The 20,724-nt window shown below is 39.8% G+C and overlaps 1 protein-coding gene across 7 annotated transcripts in view; it reads left to right on the forward strand.

Annotated features, from left to right (window-relative positions):
* myt1la (myelin transcription factor 1-like, a) overlaps positions 1-20,724 on the forward strand; it is a 111,402-nt gene that overhangs the window by 80,930 nt on the left and 9,748 nt on the right. For 6 of the 7 annotated variants that reach the window (XM_075459170.1, XM_075459169.1, XM_075459174.1 and 3 more), the window contains exons 13-23: positions 130-350; positions 1,736-2,016; positions 4,389-4,613; positions 9,593-9,744; positions 10,926-10,994; positions 12,432-12,494; positions 12,853-12,936; positions 16,087-16,308; positions 17,492-17,583; positions 17,700-17,803; positions 19,645-19,788. In XM_075459170.1, the coding sequence (XP_075315285.1) occupies positions 130-350; positions 1,736-2,016; positions 4,389-4,613; positions 9,593-9,744; positions 10,926-10,994; positions 12,432-12,494; positions 12,853-12,936; positions 16,087-16,308; positions 17,492-17,583; positions 17,700-17,803; positions 19,645-19,788 (1,657 nt within the window). The remainder of the gene's footprint in view (positions 1-129; positions 351-1,735; positions 2,017-4,388; positions 4,614-9,592; positions 9,745-10,925; positions 10,995-12,431; positions 12,495-12,852; positions 12,937-16,086; positions 16,309-17,491; positions 17,584-17,699; positions 17,804-19,644; positions 19,789-20,724) is intronic. The other variant, XM_075459173.1, reaches the window with a different exon arrangement.

Genomic DNA, 20,724 nt, shown 5'->3' on the forward strand with positions numbered 1-20,724 from the left:
TTTTTACATGCAAGTAGAGCTCTGGTGCAGATAGACATGAACATTTTCTTCATCCTTGATACTGAAATCAGGGATCCTAAATGGTGACGTACCCATATGCAATCCCAGTCTGTTTCCCCTGCCTTTCAGGCCGATGTGTTTCGTCAAGCAACTGGAAATTCCTCAGTACGGCTACAAAAACAACGTTCCAACCAGCACGCCGCGGTCCAATCTAACAAAGGAGCTGGAAAAATACTCCAAGACCAGCTATGACTACAGCAGCTACGATGGCCAACATGGCGGATACGGGAAAAGAGGCCCAACAACCAAATCCCTCCATGGGCGTGACACCTCTCCGAAAGGATTTGACGGTAAACGAACTGACGTTTTATCTTAAATTCACACTCTGTTGTTTAAACCTTTGCTGCTCTCTTTTTTTGCTTCTTTCTGGGAGCTGAAATACCAAAGTGGGCAGTGAACAAGCCACAAAACAATTATCAAAAAGTACCTGGAAGAAACTGGCCTGTCATGTTGGCATTTAGCTGAAAACTAGACAGAATTGGACTTTCTGTCAGTCATTTCTCCTGTTGAAGGGAACAAAGCCTGCAAGATGGTTCCTCTGTTAGGGGACTCTTATTCATTTTCCCATCCTGAGGAGAACATTTCATGCCTAATGATAAAATGCATTTAATCACTCATACGTAAATGCTTAGTAAAGCATATATCCCCCTTTGTGGTAGCACTAAAAACACTGGCGTTTTTTTGGCTTCTCCACATGGCAGGAGTGGAAGCAGAATAATGGAAATGCCAAACTAAGAGCCTGCTCGTCTGAGCAGAGGATGGAGGGATGGATGGATGGAAGGAGAGAGAGAGAGAGGATGCAGATGGATGGATTGTGAGAGATAATGGAGGCGAGCCCTGTTTCTTTGGCTGGGAGCCATTAGTGAGATGCAGGCAGGAGGGAGGTTTTCAGACGAGGTGTCTGCGCTCCCCTCTGTCACGACTCCCTCCCTCCCTCCTTTCTACCACGCTTCCCTTCATCAGCATCGCTCCACACCGAGCCCAGATTCACCATCACACCAGCACACAATCGCCGTCTTGCTTCTGCTTTGTCCATACAGCACTTAATCAGCTTTTTCTCTCTTGTATTTATTGACTTTGGTCATGCCTTTTTAATAGAAACAGCTTCCCTAAAGACCAAAGAAAATCACACATCTCTGCGTTCTCTTCATCTTGTGGGTCTCCATGACGAGGCCATTTGTTCCTATTGAAGACATGAGTGCTGCACGTTGTTTTAATATGAAGTTTCATTGGAAAAGTATCAGTAATTGCATTCGACATCTGGTCACTGGAGCTTTTAGAAACATCCTCAGACAGGAGGGAGCGCAGGGACTATTTTCAGCTGTGGATTAATACTCTCTTGGCGAGCCAGTGAGTGATTCCCAATCTCGTTTAAAGTCGTCCGATTTCAGCCTAAACAGATTTAGGATATGTCCCATCTAATTGATGATTTCACTGTTGTTTTCAATCTCTAACCTGTCCAAGTTTCAGTCTGTGCCTCCTTCTCTTTCCCTCAATCAGTTGGTCCATTTCCCGGATATTTTTACATGCAACAGAATGTCTTTTCTGTAATTTAGATCCTCCGTAAAAACCCATCTGCTGCTCATTGTGGCCAAATGCCAGCATCAGTCTAACCAATCACCCGTGTGTGTGTGTGTGTGTGTGTGTGTGTGTGTGTGTGTGTGCATCCCTGCAGTAAAGCGCTACTGTAAGACGTCGAGCCCGGCCAGCAGTACGACCAGCAGCTACGCTCCCAGCAGCAGCAGCGGCCTGAGCTGTGGAGGAGGTGGAGGAGGAGGCGGGGGAGGGGGTGAAGGAGGCAGCAGTGCCAGCAGCACCTGCAGTAAGAGCAGCTTTGACTACACCCACGACATGGAGGCGGCCCACATGGCGGCCACGGCCATCCTCAACCTGTCTACGAGGTGCCGGGAGCTCCCGCACGCTCTGGGAGGGAAACCTCAGGACCTGCTGACACAGGTAATCTGAGAAATGGGTCGTGCATGATGACTGGAGTGGAAAAAATAAGGCTTTTTGTTTTTGTAGCGCAACTAAAGCAAAGTCAATTATAAACTACAAAGCTGCAAGCAGCTGTATGCGGGACCAAGATGCACATAATAACCCCAATGCGGAGGGTTTTTTGAATATTTCTAGGGGGCGCCACTGAGCCATTTATCTCCACCCACACACGATACCCTTTAGATACGGACGAGGTCGACAGAGTGGACGTGTGTGCCAAGTTTCATGACGTTGTGATGATAAGGCTTTCAAACCACAAACGCCATCACACGATTTTCACCGCCTGGCCACGCCCACACCGTTCAGAGATTGGAAAAGTTTCTCCATGATCTTTTCCCCCCATGTCTTAAGAGTAACCTAGCCAAGTTTGAAGCTGTTACCATTAAATCTGGAGAAGAAGTTTGATCAAATGCGAGGTGGCAAAAAAAAAAGACGTTTCAGACCACCAGCAGGTGGCGCTATAGGTGGATGTCACTATGTTATATGTGCGCGTTCAGGCTGGGTCCAGCTATCACCGTATGAAGTTTGGGACAGATTGGATAATGTATGTGGGAGTTATAAGCGACTTTATTTTTAGTGGCGAGTGATGGCGAGTCATCGAACTTTGAGGCGTCGCCATGGCCACGCCCTTTAAGATTTGAAAAAGTTTCCCTATGATTTTTTCCCCCCCATGTCTTAAGAGTAACCTGGCCAAGTTTGAAGTCTGTAGCATTAAATATGTAGGACGAGTTTGATCATATACAAGGCGTGGAATCAGGCAAAAATGGCACGAAAACGCACTTTCCATCCAAAATGGCCGCCGTCCTGTGGATGTGGGACCATGGCGGCATGAGACATTTTTGTGCGTCTGGGCATGATGAATGAGTTTACCGAATTTTGTCACCTCACGCGAAACTAACCCCAATGCGGGGACCATTTCTAAGCATTGTAGGGGGCGCTACAGAGTCAATGAGCGACTCCCAAAAATATAAAGTTTAGATTCTTTCATGTCGTCGACTGGCAGGTGGCGCTCGCAAAATTTCCTGAGTTTTCGAGCACTTTTTGCAAAGAATAAGAAGAAAGAAAGAAAGAAAGAAGAAACCTTACAGATACAATAGGGTCCTTGCAGTCTCACTGCTCGGTTCCCTATTAAATAAAATCAACATTTAGAACAAAGCATAAAACAAGGTAACAGTGCAGTAATAAACTGCTGGTTGCACCAAATATGAAGATACAGAAGAGATTAAAGACGACTTGGTTTAGATCGTTTCCACCCTGGATCTGTCTGCAGGTTCTACCCCGGATTATACGTAGTATACTCTGTAGTTGTGCATTTTGCCCAGAAATTGATATATTTTTTTAGAAAACAGCTCTGCTTTAAAGTCTGCTGGGTAATACAGAAAAGGAGTTTCTTATTTATCGGTAGTGATCTACAGTGAAGTTGTCTTCATCAGGTTTTTTAAGAGGACTTTCACAGATCTTCCCAAAAGTGCTGGAGGTAAAGACATGAATCTAAATGAGTCTAAATCTAAACAAGCCTCAAATTTTTGTTGTTTCTTTGGGGTAATATAATTCAGAGGCTGCTAAAGCTCAGCTCTGCAAAACTTTGCAGCTCTGAAGTTAAACTTCGAGTAACTTTTATTCTCTCTTCCGTGCTTGATGTGATTTCCATCTTGTCTTTATTTAACCGGAATAAATCGAACTGCATTTAGTCATTCATCTGCTCGAAGCATTGACAAAATAAAACCGTGTCGCTTTTAAAAAAAACTGAGAAGCTGTGATGTTGAGGGGAAAAAAAGTGGTCCAAGGATCAACCCCTGTGGGACTCCAGATAACATGATGATACATTCAGATTCAGATTTAGTTGTCGCCTATAGCAGCAACATCCCAACATATGATCTACTAACCAAGATAAACACAAGAACTCTGCTTCATATTCCCAAAACTGACCCCAGTTGGGGACATTTTAGATGCAGTTTAGCTTGGATATAAAAGAAAGGAACCGAAAGTTGAGCATAAAAGAGCAAAGCTGTACACATTCACGTGTCTAGATTTTATCAATCAATATCAAACTAATTTGCAATGACATCGGAACATTTTTCAAAGCCAGGTCCAATGGTGACGGGTCCAATAGATCAGGTACAGCAGATCAGCAGATCGTCGATTGAAGCAATCAACAGAAAAAATCTGAATTTGGCAGCTAAAACTCGTCAAACTGCGTAAAGATCAGAAGTCTGAGATTAGTTCATATCAAACATTCAAATAAGAGCGAATAAAATCCTGTGGGGCTAGATGTCAGCGTCACAGGCCAGGATCTAAAATGGAGGGGCAATAATCACCCGTCTCCCCATTAGAGTCCAGTTGGCGATCTGGACGACAGCAGTGTGGTGGACGTTGCCGGTCAGCCCGGCGGTCCGGAGGGCAGCGGCACGGTGTTGACCCCCCTGCAGCCGATGTCGCCCCAGCGGCAGGCTCTGCTCAGCAGCCGCTGCTACCAGCTGAGTGACACCGACTGCTGGGACCTGCCCGTCGATTACACCAAGATGAAGCGGCTGGGAGACGAACAGGACCCCAAAGAGGTAACTGGAAAGTCCGTGTCCCGGGTTTTACATCGAAGAAACACGTGGAATCACCAGAATTAGAAATTAAAAAGCTTTGACGTCACACCTGTTGAACCAGGTTTTGTGAACTTCATTGTCAACATGTGTGCACATGGAAGCTACGACTATGTGTCCATTTAAATTTAATCCCTGATAGGGGACATTTTTGTCCACTCCAGCATAGTCTAATGCTGTATTCATTATAATGGATGTCTATGGGAGCCGTTTCTGTAATCTGCCACTGCAGAAAAACTAAAAAGCTGTAAAAACTGATGTTGTGGCTCATCAATGACATATCTCAGACCTAATAATCCCCCATAGAATATTTCACTTTGCATTGCATACATTGAAAATTCAGCAGTTTTTGTGTGTGTTTTTTTAACAGAAATTGGTGTTTACCTCATATACACTAGTATTTAAAGGGGTAATTTTTTTAAAATAATTGAAAACTTGGTGGTTATGATCAGAACTGAAGTGGAAGAAAAGATTTCTGAAAAAAAATATTAACATATGGTATTTTGGGGATCATTTTAGAAGGGGACAAAAATATCCCTTTTCAGAAATTAAGGAGTTTTTTTTTTTTTTTAAATCAGGCATAACAAAAAAATTAAAAATCCCTAAAAATCAATGTTGTTGCTGATCATTGACATATCCCAGACCATAATTATCCCTACTCAATAATTGCACTTTGCATTCAATATATTGAAAATATAGCAGTTTTTGTGTGTTTTTTTTTTTTTTACAGAAATTGGCTTTTACATCATATAAACCGGTATTTAAAGGGTTAAATTTTTGAAAATAATTGAAAACTTGGTAGTTATGATCAGAACTGAAGTGGAATAAAAGATCTACGGAAAAAAAAGCGGAAAAAAATAATAACATGTGATGTTTTTAGGTCGTTTTAAAAGGGGACAAAAATGTCCCTTTTCAGAAATGAAGTTGTGTTTTAAATCAGGTATGAGGGTTAAACCTGATTTAAGCTTCTGTTCATCTGAGGAAACACATTTTTAATAATGATACTGCAGCCAACAGGACTGCAGAAACCTTTCAGACATACATGGACAGTACAAATACCTGTTTTACATGCTTTTCTTCGATAAAAATAAAGACCTCAGAACTTGAAGGAGCAGGAGAGTTAAGTTAGGGTTCAGTGTTTAAAGCCCCTCCAAAATTAAGTAAAAAAACCAACAAATAAGAGACGTTTTTGCTTGAAATAAGCAAAATAAATCTGCCAATGGAACTAGTGAAAATCGGCTTGTCAAGATTTCTTGAAATAAAATGTGATATTTAGGACTTTTGAGTTAAAAGTCATCTTGAAATTAGCTTAAAAACCTCTTCAAATGTAAAAAAAAAGCTTGTTTCATGTGATATGTGACTCAAAACAATTTGTTTTCAAGACTTTTTCACTTAACAAGATATTCCAGATGTATTGTCTTCAAACAAGTCCCTATATCTGGCTGAAATGGAACTTGTTAGGCAGTTGTGTCTTATATTAACTGTAATGAGATATTTTGACTAGAAATGAGACAAATATACTTGTTAAGACTTTGATTTTTTCCAGTGTATTTCGGTTGTGAGTTTGCAGAAAAGACGAAGAATGAAATAACTTATTGCAAATCGTATGGCTTTGACTGGTCTAACTACTGTATATATATCTATATATATATAGATATATATACACATTTAATTAACTTTTAAACTCTAAAATGCTAATTTATCTTGTCTTTTTGCATATTTCATCATGTTTCACTGACATGCTGTGCAATAAGAGCCACACTTCTTGGGATGGATTGAAATGAATTGATGGAAACGACGTCCGTTTAATCTTTAGTTACTTCCACATTATCAAAGAAAACTTCCTGGAATTTATTGAGCAAATGTTAAGATTCACAAACCCACAACAGAAAGTGTCACCAGTCTACCAGAGACAGTGCAGAAGTCTGTGGACTCGGTGCAGAATTTGAACATTTAAAAAGGCATCATTCAGAGAATTAAGATCCATTTTGGGATCATTTATCTTCTACAACAGGCTCGATTATCCTAATGTGTAGCGATATAGGAGCAGAAAAAGGTTAAATTGAAGATTAAGGTGAGAAACACACCGAATGAGGAACATTTTTAGGCCACGCCGGAGCTCTGAGTGTCGCTCATGCTGCACACACTGCACTAACAGTCATGATTAAGGGCTTTAAACACTTCATTTAGGCAGCTTGTTCCCTAACCATGCAAAGGAAGGATGACTCAAAGCATGAAATTGAGAGATTTAAATAACTCAGTTTATTATAGGGCGCACGCGTAGATTAAGAGATTATTAGAGTTTTTAAGCCCTTTAAAGATGCTTGTTCTCCGGTGCGTAGCGTTAAAGCGTCACAGGGACGTTTGCAGACTTACTTTACGAGAGCCCGCTGCTGCTCGCTGGTGGTATGCGTCATTTTTGCATCACTTTACATGCATAAGAAAAAAGTTTGGCAAGGTTTAGCATGGGTGCATGTGCAGCCTCTCCAACCCAAGGCGCTGGAGTGACACAGAGTGATGCAGCCTGCCAAAACCGAACCTCACCACACGAGCTCTGTTTTCATAGTTTACCCTGGAGCCGTGACACAGAAACAGTTCAACTTTAAGCTCGGGTTCGGTTAACTTTCCCCACGGAAGCTTAAGTCACCTCCTGAAAATGGAAAATCTGACAACATTTGAACTTTTTTTTACTGCTTAAGGGCTTTGACACAAGCCGATTTTTCTTTTTCTTTTTTTTTTAAATTAGATCTGTAATAGCCTCAGTGCAATAAACATCTAAATAACTGTATGATAGTATTTTTAGTGTGATACTATAACAGGATGCACTGGAAAAAATGCCGCTCTAAAAATAAGTAAAAAAACAACAAATAAAAGACGTTTTTGCTTGAAATAAGCAAAAAAATCTGCCAATGGAACTAGTGAAAATCGGCTTGTTGAGATTTCTTGAAATAAGATGTGATATTTAGGACTTTTGAGATAAAAGTGATCTTGAAATTAGCTTAAAAACCTCTTCAAATGTAAAAAAAGAAAGCTTGTTTCATGTGAAATCCGACTCAAAACTATTTGTTTTCAAGACTTTTTCATTTAACAAGATATTTCAGATGTATTGTATTAAAACAAGTCCCTATATCTGGCTGAAATGGTGCTTGTTAGGCAGTTGTGTCTGATATTAAGTGTAATGAGATATTTTGACTAGAAATGAGACAAATATACTTGGTAAGACTTTGATTTTTTTCCAGTGTGGGGGTTCTGTCGCTGGTTTGCCAGATAATATAACATGTTAAACACATTTAATCAACTTAATTGTGTTTGCACCCCTGACAACTGCAAAAGCTAAAGGGATTAATACTGAATGCTCTGACACATTTCTCAGTCTTTGTATCAAATGCAAAAAAGCAGAAGAACAATTTTATACTGAATTATAAGTATAGTGACAGGTGTTTATTAAGATGAATATTCTGTATGCTGCACTAGGAAGCTGCAATCAATCTAAACACGTGGAAGTCGGATTAGGTTTGACAACTGAGCTAAAAAGTTGACATTTTAATTTCAAAGTCCTGCGATAAGTGAGCCTGTTTGGCGGGGCCGATGCTCTCCAGCGGGCTCAGTGCGCCCTCGTGTGGACAGAAGCAGCACTGCATCGCTCTCTGAGTGAACGCTTCAACAGCTCGAGCCCGGTGCATTAAAATACTGAATTACAGCACTAATACACAAGTAAAACATGATAGATCATCTGCACACTTTAAGTCCTCGCAGATCTGATATCACACAGAGCAATCCATGCAGCAAATTGCTACATTTGCCTTGTTGGATTTAGAGCGCTGGAGTGAAAGGTTTTAATCAGGAGAGTAATTGCGTTCGTTAATGAAGCACGACGCTGCAGAGGAGGCCGGAGCCTGGAGCTCGGGGAGCTGATGGGATTTTCTCCAGACGGTCCAGAGCGATTTCTGCCACCGGAAGAGGTGCGATGTGTGGACAGGCTGCAGTGCTCCAAAACTTTGTGTTCGCAGCTGCAACACAAAGATATCGAATGGCTTCATTTGTGCTGATTTCACTGAGGAGTTCACCGGAGTTGCTCACCCTTTAAACAGGGGTTTTTAAGTGATGTTTCAAGGTGGAAAGGCAAGAATTTGAAGTGATAAACGTTGCACATAGATTAGTTATGCAAAGATAAAAAATATACACTGGAAAAAATGCCCCTCCAAAAATAAGATTAAGATGATTAATTATGATATTCCAGATGTATTGTCTTCAAACAAGTCCCTATATCTGGCTGAAATGGTACTTGTTAGGCAGTTGTGTCTTATATTAAGTGTAATGAGATACTCAGTGAGACAAATATACTTGGTAAGACTGAGTTTTAATTTTATTATAAAAGTCTGTTGGAAAAGAAAGTAATCGGCGGATCCACCAAACACGGAGAAGGGTACGGAACTTTTACTCGGCCATTTTCATGTTAAAGTTCTTCCAGACGGCGGAGTGGACAGAACCAAAGTCATCTGTAAACACTGCCAAGTTGAATTGTCTTCTCAGCGTAGTAGTTCCAGTCTAAAATATCACTTAAAGGCAAAACACACAACTGATAGCAGCAAGTCATTCAAGGAAACAGACAGTGGAGCGAGGCTTCTACATAAAAACTACAGAAAGATGCTGATGTTAAAAGTGTGTTTGCACAACAAATGTTATGGCACTTTCATTCATATGGCAGCACATTTAAAATAAAGCTAAATGCTAAAGGCTATACGCTACTTTTGAATTCATTTTTGGATTCTGCGTACAAATGCGATTAATCGTGATTAATCAGGGAAATCATGTGATTAATTAGATTAAACATTTTAATCGTTGCCCAGCCCAAATAGATATATATTCTTTAAATTTGTCCGTGTCTCAAATGGAAATTTGTTTCATCGTGCCAACGTTGAGCTTTTAACGACATGTTGTAGTCGGCTTATTTCTCATCCCTACACCAGAGCGACGAGCTGGATCCCTTCCAGGAGCTGATGGACGAGCAGCGTTACCCGGCCGAGGTGACCATGCCCAGCCCCAAACACCACAAATACCCGCCCTGCAAGGAGAGCAAGAAAGAGCTCGTCACGTAAGGCCATCACACTGCACCTCCTCCCACACTGGGAAAAAATGCCCCTCCAAAAATAAGCAAGAAAACAACAAATACAAGACGTTTTTGCTTGAAATGAGCAAAAAAATCTGCCAATGGAACTAGTGAAAATCGGCTTGTCAACATTTCTTGAAATAAAATGTGATATTTGGGACTTTTGAAATAAAAGTGATCTTGAAATTAGCTTAAAACCTCTTCAAATGTAAAAAAAAAAAGCTTGTTTCATATGATATGTGACTCAAAACAATTTGTTTTCAAGACTTTTTCATTTAACAAGATATTCCAGATGTATTGTATTAAAACAAGTCCCTATATCTGGCTGAAATGGTACTTGTTAGGCAGTTGTGTCTTATATTAAGTGTAATGAGATACTCAATGAGACAAATATACTTGGTAAGACTTTGATTTTAATTCCAGTGCAGACTCAGTCACAGCGTTACTGCAGTTTAAACGAGCAGCTCGCATTTAAAACCAAGAAGAAGAACACGTTGATGTGAGGTTAAAACAAAAATATCAGCTTTAAGAGGAGGGAGATGTGGGAAAGAAGCTGACCAACAACATCTCCTCTGCTTGCTGTTGGAGATCAGCATCCCACAAACTTCATCTCCATCTTCTGCCCACAGCAAAGCTCTGGGAACTGTTCAGATTACCTGTTTGCATGAAAAAAGCCTCACGTGAAAACCTCAGTAAGATAAAAACCAACCTCTGACTGAGGAGACGTTTTAATGACCTAATCAACCAAATAGAGTCACCACACGCAGATTTAATTTGCTGTGAGGGAACATAAGTCTGGGGAACGTCTTTTTCTTCCCTTTTCTTTCTTTTTCTGGAGACTTAAACACAGATTACACAGAGAGATGATGGAAAAACCCTCCAGAAAAGCTTTCTCTAAATTATTTAGTGAATTATTTTGAACAAATAAACTTCAGGCTGGGAATTAGTTCCATGAAAGAAGCACGTTTCATGAAGACTTCATTTGGATGCGCTTCACTTCATCTTGATTTGCACTTTTCCTTCAACAACTTTGAAGTTTTACTTTATTCAGCAGCCTCGGGCTCATCATTGTGTTCTGCATTCTTTTTAATTAAGACCTCAAGAAACAAAAATGGAGGAAAAAGGCTGGTGGCGTTGCAATAATTCTGCATCTCTCCGTCCCGCAGTTTGTCAAGTTGTCAGCTGGCCGACAAGAACATCCGCGGTATGATGACGACCAACTCGCAAGAACTCAAGTGAGTCTCCACCATCAGCAGCTGAACACTCAGTGGGGTCACATGGCCCTGAAAGGATCGGATTATTGGCTAAATTACAATCGGACTGAGTTTTTAAAAAAATGGAAAAAAAATCATAATAATTAAAAAAATTACAAATTAAAACAATTAAAACATTAAAAAAATATTAAAACATATTAAAAAATAAAAAAATATTAAAAAATAAAAAAATATTAAAAAATAAATACATAAATAAATAAATAATAATAAAAAAAATAAAAAAGAGTTATTAAGTTAATGTAAACACCTTAATCTGACTAAGAACTGGATCGGATTCAGACCCCGAGATAACTGGGTTGAAAGTCACACTAAACCTGTTTGAAGCACGTGTTGAATCAGACTTTGCGTTCTGCGCATGCTCCACATGTTTTAAATTTTTTAAACTTAATTTAGCTAATTAAGTTGCCCATTTGACCCGACCATCAATAAGACGCTCGACTGCTTGTTGCCATGGAACTGTGGAGGTTTTCTAACTATTCTATGCTTCTAACTTTAGTAAAGTTTCTCAGTCGATTTAAAGATAAAAAAAAAGACAAGAATAAATAGTTCAAACACGTACCTGACCTCACATTAATCACATTAAAACTGCATATTTTAATGACTTTGTTAGAGTCAGTTTCTAACAATAAATAGTCTGTAAATTCTGGATGACAGTTCATTACCAAACTGTATATCCAGACGCTTAAGAAGTAAGTATTCATGCTTTAGAAGGTGCATTAGTTCCTTTGGAACTGACATGTTTAACATCTGGAAAAGGCTCCATCAATGCTGTACAGGTTTTAGAGAAACATCTGCTCCAATCCAGTCTTTATCAGGAAGCTTACCAAGACAATCAGGGGGGTCACATGGCACTGAAAAGGATCGGATTATTGGCTAAACTACAATCAGACTGAGTTATTAAGTTCATGTAGACATCAAGAAATTTAATTCCATTTCGCTCCTGCCCGAGCCGAAATCAGCCGGCCTGAAGCTGATTTCCCTTAAGCTCTAAACTCTGTAAACTTTAGCAACATTTGAAACATTTTCAAATTTAAAAAAGTTAAAGTTAGTATGAGTAGTGGGAGTAGTAGGAGAAGTAGGCGGTTTCGAAGACAGCCTTGCTCTGCGTTCTCCATCTTTCTCCAACGCCTGAGTTTGTTGTTGTTGTTGGTGGTGAAGAGGTCAACAGGAAGTGGCTCTATTAGCAACAGCTGGAATGGGTACAGCGCCACCTATCATACCGGGGTATGACACGCTTTGTGCCTCTGATCCCATTCATTCACTGCCAGATATCCAAGGATAATTACCCTTTAATAACTCAGTCTGATTGTAATTTAGCCAATAATCCGATCCTTTCAGTGCCATGTAACCCCACTAAATGAGTTCTTTGTCCCACCGTCCTACTTCTTGTCCCCTCAGGTGTCCGACCCCCGGCTGTGACGGATCCGGACACATCACCGGAAACTACGCCTCCCACAGAAGGTACAGACCAGGGCTGGAGCAGTGATTTTTAAATGTGGGGGTGTTACATGAGCGCCACATCAAGCCCATAGACACGACGCTGAAGTTGGCATCCGATTCACAAATTAAATGGATGGGCATAAAGGGCCATTTCACTGCATTTTTTGCATTTTGATCGCCCCAAACTAGGTCCTGTATGGAAACTACATTAGTTACACTGCTCAAATCTGGATATAATTATTCTAAAGAGGGTACAGAGTCTTTAAAACACATTTTATGATTTGTTAAAACTTCATTTGGTCATTGAAAATTCAAAAAGGTGAAATCATCTTGCTGTAAAAGTCTTTAAAGTCTTTAAAGTGTCTCTCCTGTCCCGCAGTTTGTCCGGCTGTCCACGGGCCAAGAAAAGCGGCATCAAAATCCTCCACAGCAAAGAGGACAAAGATGACCAGGAGCCAATCAAGTAAGAGCTTTCAGCTTGGTCACAGCTGTAATATCCAATCTGTGAGCGGCATGTTAAACCCAAACGGCCTCTCATGTGAGTGTTGTTTTTATAAAGAAAACTCAACACTGTTCATTTGAGAATATAAATCCAGCTAATTAAGGCAAACTAATTATTTTATGGTAATGAACTAAATGACAGTGTTTGAATTGGATCTGCAATCAGCAGATCTTTTATCAACACATAATATGAGCTTCAGTGATTTTCTATTACAAACCCAACTCCAAAATTTAATGAGTCAATTAGTTAATCAACATGAAAGAACTCTTTAACAATTCTGATTAACCGCTGAAGCCGTTTTTAAAGCAAACTGTCTGAGATTCACATGTTTGATGATGTCAACGTTTAATAAAGCCGTCAGATAACTGATGAGCTCCGGAAATAACCACACACTGAAACTCGGTCTGATACGAGCCAGAATCCTTCAAAGGTCTGGATCATATCAGAGCCCTTTTAGAATAACTCAACTCCTACAAACTGCAGTTTTACATCACTGAAAACAGCAAGAAATCATCAAGAAATCTCATCTCTGGTGAACAAAACTTGAGTTTGCTGCAGCAAGACTCTCAGTACGAGTTGTTCTGGAGTCATGTTTCCCATCAGCTTCCTTTAATGACGCTTTTTAGCGTTTGGGAACTGAGGACACTGATTGTTGCAGTTTTTCAGAGGAATCTGGGTCCATTCCTGCTGAATCCCAGGTTTCAGCTGCTCAGCAGTCCCTGGTTGTTGTTGCCTGATGTTGGAAGTCGTGCAGAAGGAGGTCTCGTATCGGCCCAAATAAGTGTGTTTTTAAAAATTTTTGATTTGTTTACATTTACTAAATACGATAGTCTGTATACTAGGGATGGGAATTGATAAGATTTTTACGATTCCAATTCCATTTTCGATTCTGCTTAACGATTCGGTTCTTTATCGGTTCCCTTATCGATTCTCATTTGGAGAAAAAGGACAACAAACCGGTCGATTAGCATCAACTTTGTTTAGTTAAGAAGTAACACGAGTCATGACCTTACAAACCCAACAACGGTGAGGTCCACATTGGTCTATCCTGGCCTGGGTAATTTAACTCTTCCTGCTCTGGTGAAAGGAGAAGCTGGAGGTAGAGGTGAACTGGGGGTAGTACCACCAGCCTCTGGCTCTGAGCCAGTCAGGCTCTGTCTCTCATGATTTCATCTAAATGTAATGCCTGAGAAGGCATTCATTTAACCTTAACCGTTACTAACAGCAGCTTTTATAATGAGGCAAATGGTGCTAACATGATAGGCAGTGTTTGTTAGTTAGTGACCTGCAGTGTTAGCCGAGGACATGCTAACGTTGCTAGCGTTGCTAACGCTGCTGGGTTCAGAATCACCGACCTTAATCATTCATTCATAGTTATTGCATGTTGGTAGTATTTCCTCCCTTTGGTGAAATATTCACTTTGCAAGTTGCCCTGTTGTCGTCTTTTTTAGGGATGTGTAATCAAACTGTCGAGTGTTTGTACCGCTTGGGCGCCATGTTTACTGTTGACTGCTGGCTGAGCTGGACTCACCACGCAACGTTGCGTGGTGACGTCATTCGCGCCCACTGGAATCGATAAGGGAATCGTTTGCAAAATCGCCAAACGATTCCAAGGAATTGAAACACTGGGAACCGGTTCTCAACAAGAACCGGTTTTCGATTCCCATCCCTACCGTAAACACACTGAAGATCATTTCTTTGGACTTGTTTTTGGCTCATATTAGAGATTTAAGTTGTTGAAAACTTTCCAACTTTTCTGGAAACGGGGTTAACAAATCAGGGCGTTTTTTGAATAATCCTAACAAGGGACTGGAGTGTGATGTCGAAAAGTTTTGCTGGGAACAGATAAGTCCATCTATTATCTCTGAAAATGCTGACCTTTTTAATTTAGAGGTGCTTTTGTGCGGCTCTGCTCTTCACCCCGAGCTCCCAGCTGAACAGGTTCAATAAAGGTTGAGAGTAGTGAGTATTTAACGTTTGTGTTTAAACAGAGCTGCGACATCAGGCCGCTTTGAACACACGAATAATCCAAAGTTCAGCTGTTGTCAGTCTGAGCCGGCGGCCGCTGCCCTCGCTGCTCCACCCTCCGTCATCATTAACAGTGGAATCATAATTAGCTCAACCTCAGCTCGGCTGGGGCACAGCGCACAGCGCACGGCTCGTTCCAATCAGTGCAAATGTCACTGTGAAGGGGGTTTGGAGATTGTCTGGGAGCTGAGGTGTCATCCACAGAGTGAGCAATGTTTGTCCTGCTCGGTGTCACTCTGCAGTGGATCAGATGCCTGTGGAGAGAGGAGAAGGTCAGTGATGGTCGGGAAGTCCTCAAGCCCTCCATCAAAGGAGTCCTAAAGTACACTTTGGAAACTTTTAAAGGACTTGGTCGTGCTTTAGCCCAATAACCGGAAAAACACTGAGGCTGTGTTCGAAACCGCATACTACTCCTACTACTCCTAACTTTTTTCCCGGATGCATACTAGATTCTCTGAAATGTTGGGTATGCATCATGAGGTTACTACTCATACTCAAACTACCCAAGATGCAACGTAACGTGACGTCGAGTTTCAAGCTAGCTACAACGAGGGTAGGTTCACTTCCTGTTTTCAAAACAAAAGCACCAATTGTATCCTAATGGCTTTCCCTATGATAAAAGGCAACGGGTATTTTATTTTGTGAAAATAACAGAAAGTGCGTTGCTCACTGCGGCTAGCTTTAGTAGCGCCGAATTCGTGGGAACAAAATTGTAAACAGTCGGTATTTTGTCAGGTTTTCAACACGTTGGGGATCTAAACGACTACTTTCTCACCTGAAAATGTTTCAAATGTTGCTAAAGTTTACAGAGTTTAGAGCTTAAGGGAAATCAGCTTCAGGCCGGCTGATTTCGGCTCGGGCAGGAGCGAAATGCATTGTGGGTAAACGCTCTGCATACTGTCTGATCGATGAGTATGCAGTATGTAGTATGTAGTATGGAAGTATGTAGTATGTAGTAGTTTCGAACACAGCCAACCAGCTGTTTAAGAGCTCAGGACCTCCAACATGGCTGCCAAAGAGCGGCGGCTCTGTGAGCTCTGCTTGGGATCTGAATATCAGAGAAATGATGGTTCCTTCCCTCAGGTGTCCAGTCCCAGGTTGTGATGGACAGGGTCACGTGACGGGGAAGTACGCCTCTCATCGCAGTGCGTCAGGCTGCCCTCTGGCAGCCAAGAGGCAGAAGGACAGCTACGTCAATGGCTCACAGTTCGCGTGGAAATCTGGCAAAACCGACGGCATGACCTGCCCGACTCCAGGCTGCGATGGCTCAGGACACGTCAGTGGAAGCTTTCTGACCCACCGCAGGTGAGCGGCCTCTCCTGTCTTATTTCAAACACTTAAAGAGTCAACGAAAAGCTTCCGAAGCTCCAGACTTAAGTTAAACGGCATTATTTTCACAATTCAACAACAAGGCGATTCAAAGTGCTCTACAGATACATTAAAACAGTAGAAATAAAAAGCATGATTTAAGTTTTAAACAAAAAAGAAAGAAATAAGAACAATATGTAGGAGCTATTTGTTATTTTTTATATTTGGCTCACTTATATTTTAGTTATCTTTTGGGGGTTTAGTTTGGGGAATACACCTTTTTTGGTTGTTTATGATATTTAGTATTGTTTGAGTTAATTTGGGTATTTAATTATGCTTTTATTTTGAAAGCACGGGTTAGCTGGGGCGCACTGGGAGAGTTTATTTAGGTGAGCAGTCACCTGGGAGGGCAAATAGTTTTTTACCAGGGCAAGAGAGGCGGCAAAGGCCCATTGTTCTTTGTTTGTTTGCTTGTGGTTGGAGAAATAAACCTAAAGAAACCAATTTTTTTGCCTGGAGAATGGACTCATTTTACCTGCGTAAATTCACTCCCTGTCTCAGTGGCCATTTGATTTAATTTAGTTTATTATGGATTTGACATTTTTTTATTTTTGATTATTGATACAAGAAGACAAATAGCCACTACACAATAGATAGAATCAGATAATCTTTTAAAATTAAAATTTAAAATTTTTAAAAAATTTTAAAAAACATTTTTTTTTCATTTATTTGTTTATTTAGTAATTTATCATTATTATTAGTTAGTAGTAGTATTTTTTTTTTTACTAGAATTGGTATTGTTATTGTTAATATAATAATTGTAAATATTTAAAAAAAATTGAGCTACTTGACTAATTTGAATTTCCCCCATCGGGGGATGAATAAAGTATTTTTCTATTCTATAAAATCAGGAGTTAAAATGTGATTAAGTTTTGAAACTCAAGCTTCAGATTTGGAGCTTTATTCAGCTGAAAATAGGTGTGTCTTCAGCCTGGACTTAAACACACTGAGTGTTCCAGCTGATCTGAGGCTTTCTGGGAGAGCTAATTGCTAACATGCTGCTAATTCTGCTGGATATTTTCCAAAGCAGGCAGCCAGTGATGAGACTTCATTTGCATGGATTCGCTGCATACTTGTAATCACAATCCAGATTTTCTCATCATGTGTTCATCCATTGCAGCCTCTCCGGTTGTCCACGTGCCACCTCGGCCATGAAGAAGGCCAGGATCAGTGGCGTGGAAATGCTGACAATCAAGCAGAGAGCAAGTAAAGGTCAGAGCTCAGAAAGCTAAGATTAAACACTCCAGAAGCTAAAGCTTCAGCTACGCTTTTTTAAACAGATTCAATGTTGAACTGAAGGAGGTTGCTGTGATGTTTTCTTTTTTCAGGCATTGAAAACGATGAAGAGATTAAACAGCTGGATGAAGAAATCAAAGATCTGAACGAGTCCAACAATCAAGTGGAGTCGGACATGATAAAACTGAGGACACAAGTAAGACTCCTGCTTTACGTTAGCATCAGAAAACGTTCGTTCGCGGGACTAAAATATCATTTATTAACTAGATTCATACAAACTGTAGTGACTATTTGTCTATGAAAATAATAGAAAAAAAAAAACTTTTGACTTAAAGGTGACCAAACTAAAATTAAACAAAACTCAAATAGTCACTTGACGCACTCAGGGTTTCTGGTTTAAACCAGTACAAAAGTCCCAAAACATTTAAAATGTAGTTCATCATGGATTTATTCCAAGTTTGCAGGCAAAAGCAAACATGGCGAGCTTCACAGGATCCCTTCCTGCCTCTCCTGCTCTGATTCCCGCACTTTCTGCCTGCTTTCCTCACCTGTTCACCCACTGATTGGCTGACGACTGATTAAAAAAACCATGTGACCACCCAAGTGCGCCCAGAGCTCCCTAAAACCCAAGTATTTATGTGTGAAACGCCCATTTCCCAAACAAAAAATTAATTAAATTAAATACAAACCAATTTATCCTAAACAACTAAAATTAAACAAATACTAATTATCAACCAAAACCTAAGCAAATAATATAAAATAAATCTAAATTCTAAGACTTAACTGAAAATAGAGAAATAGCTCCTACACAAACGATAGTGAGGATTTTAGTAAAACAATGAAAATTCAGGTTTGTGTGATGCTGTATTAATCATTTGCTGATGATGTTGCTGTGGCAACACGACAGATTTAGAACGAAAAGTTATATTAGAAGCTAATCTTAACTCGTACTCTTAATATATTATCAAAATCAAAATCAAATCAAATTTATTTGTAAATTGTACATTTATAGCACATTTCATGTACAAAACAATTCAAAGTGCTTCACATAAAATAAAAGCATTGCAGCAGGGAGTGGAAGAAGCATTAAAATACATAAAAGAACATAAAGAGAAACAAATAAAATCATTTAAATGAATTTAAAAACAAGCAACAGTCCAGATAAATTCAAAGATATCGTGCAGATTTCCTGCATAGACACATGAGAACAGAAATGTTTTTAACCTGGATTTAAAAATGTCTACATTTGGTGAAAGTTTAATCTCCACTGGCAGTTTGTTCCACTTGTTTGCAGCATAACTGTAGTTACAGTCACATTTTAAAGGACTTTGGTTGCCTACAGGTTAATGAAACAGACTCTTGAAACGTATCTCTGGATGATTCAGTGTTTTGATAACTCTGGAGACATATTTTGCATTCAGTGACTCAGAGGATTCTGGCCCCTGATTATCTGTAATGGCTTTGCTGGCAACCCTGGAAGCCCAGAAATATTGGCTGTTCCGTCTGGGACATTTGAAGTTAAGAGATTGGACTGGCAAAAAAGTAACAGTGAAGCAGGAACGGTGGCGTGCACTGGAAAAAATGCCCCTCCAAAAATAAGTAAAAAAACAACAAATACAAGACGTTTTTGCTTGAAATGAGCAAATAAAACTGCCAATGGAACTAGTGAAAATCGGTTTGTCAAGATATCTTGAAATAAAATGTGATATTTGGGACTTTTGAGTTAAAAGTGATCTTGAAATTAGCTTAAAAACCTCTTCAAATGTCAATAAAAGCTTGTTTCATGTGAAATATGACTCAAAACAATTTGTTTTCAAGACTTTTTCATTTAACAAGATATTCCAGATGTATTGTGTTAAAACAAGTCCCTATATCTGGCTGAAATGGTACTTGTTAGGCAGTTGTGTCTTATATTAAGTGTAATGAGATACTCAATGAGACAAATATACTTGGTAAGATTTAGATTTTTTCCAGTGTGATTAAAAGCAGCCAAACCTGTGACATCAGGGTGACCTTTGACCTTTTCTCCTGCGGTAGATCACCACCATGGAGAGCAACCTGAAGTCCATCGAGGAGGAGAACAAGGTGATCGAGCAGCAGAACGACTCCCTGCTGCACGAGCTGGCCAACCTCAGCCAGTCGCTCATCAACAGCCTGGCTAACATCCAGCTTCCACACATGGTAAGCACGACAGATCACTGGTTACACTGATTAGATCCCCACGAAAAACCAAGCATAGCTCAGAATCTGTCATTTTTAAATCTTTGCTTCTGGAGTCTAATCTTTCATTTCACTTTGCAGCTGCAATAAATGACATATTTTAAGACTTGCTACCTGATATGAACAGTTCAAAGACACGTATAAGGGACTTAGTTCCAGAATAAACATGAATCAGCACAGCTAGCTTAAGATTATAGCTGTTAGCGCTGGTCTCTGGGAGGAAAAGGGTCATTTCCTCATTTCAGCCATTTTATTTCCATTTTCTTTTTTTTATTAAAATAAAAAGAACAGAGGGATGTAACAGAAATGTACATGGTATATTGGGACATCAACATCTGGGATTCTTTAAACAATTAAATAAAATATTAAATAAAATAAACAGTAGAGCCGTGTATCAGATTATGAGAGACTGAAACAAAACAAATAAATCCCAAGAACTAACTAAATACATAAAACAAGCAAAAAGACAAAACACCACCACAAAAAAACAAATCTATCAGTTTGTTAACTCCACGAAATCTGGCTGTGACTATTGTACATAGGAGACCCACATTGGGAAAAATCAAAGTCTTACCAAGTATATTTGTCTCATTTCTAGTCAAAATATCTCATTACACTTAATATAAGACACAACTGCCTAACAAGTACCATTTCAGCCAGATATAGGGACTTGTTTGAATACAATACATCTGGAATATCTTGTTAAGTGAAAAAGTCTTGAAAACAAATTGTTTTGAGTCACATATCATATGAAACAAGCTTTTTTTTTTCATTTGAAGAGGTTTTTAAGCTAATTTCAAGATCACTTTTATCTCAAAAGTCCTAAATATCACATCTTATTTCAAGAAATCTTGACAAGCCGATTTTCACTAGTTCCATTGGCAGATTTTTTGCTTA

Source organism: Odontesthes bonariensis, chromosome 24, assembly GCF_027942865.1.
Source record: "Odontesthes bonariensis isolate fOdoBon6 chromosome 24, fOdoBon6.hap1, whole genome shotgun sequence".
Lineage (NCBI taxonomy): Eukaryota > Metazoa > Chordata > Actinopteri > Atheriniformes > Atherinopsidae > Odontesthes > Odontesthes bonariensis.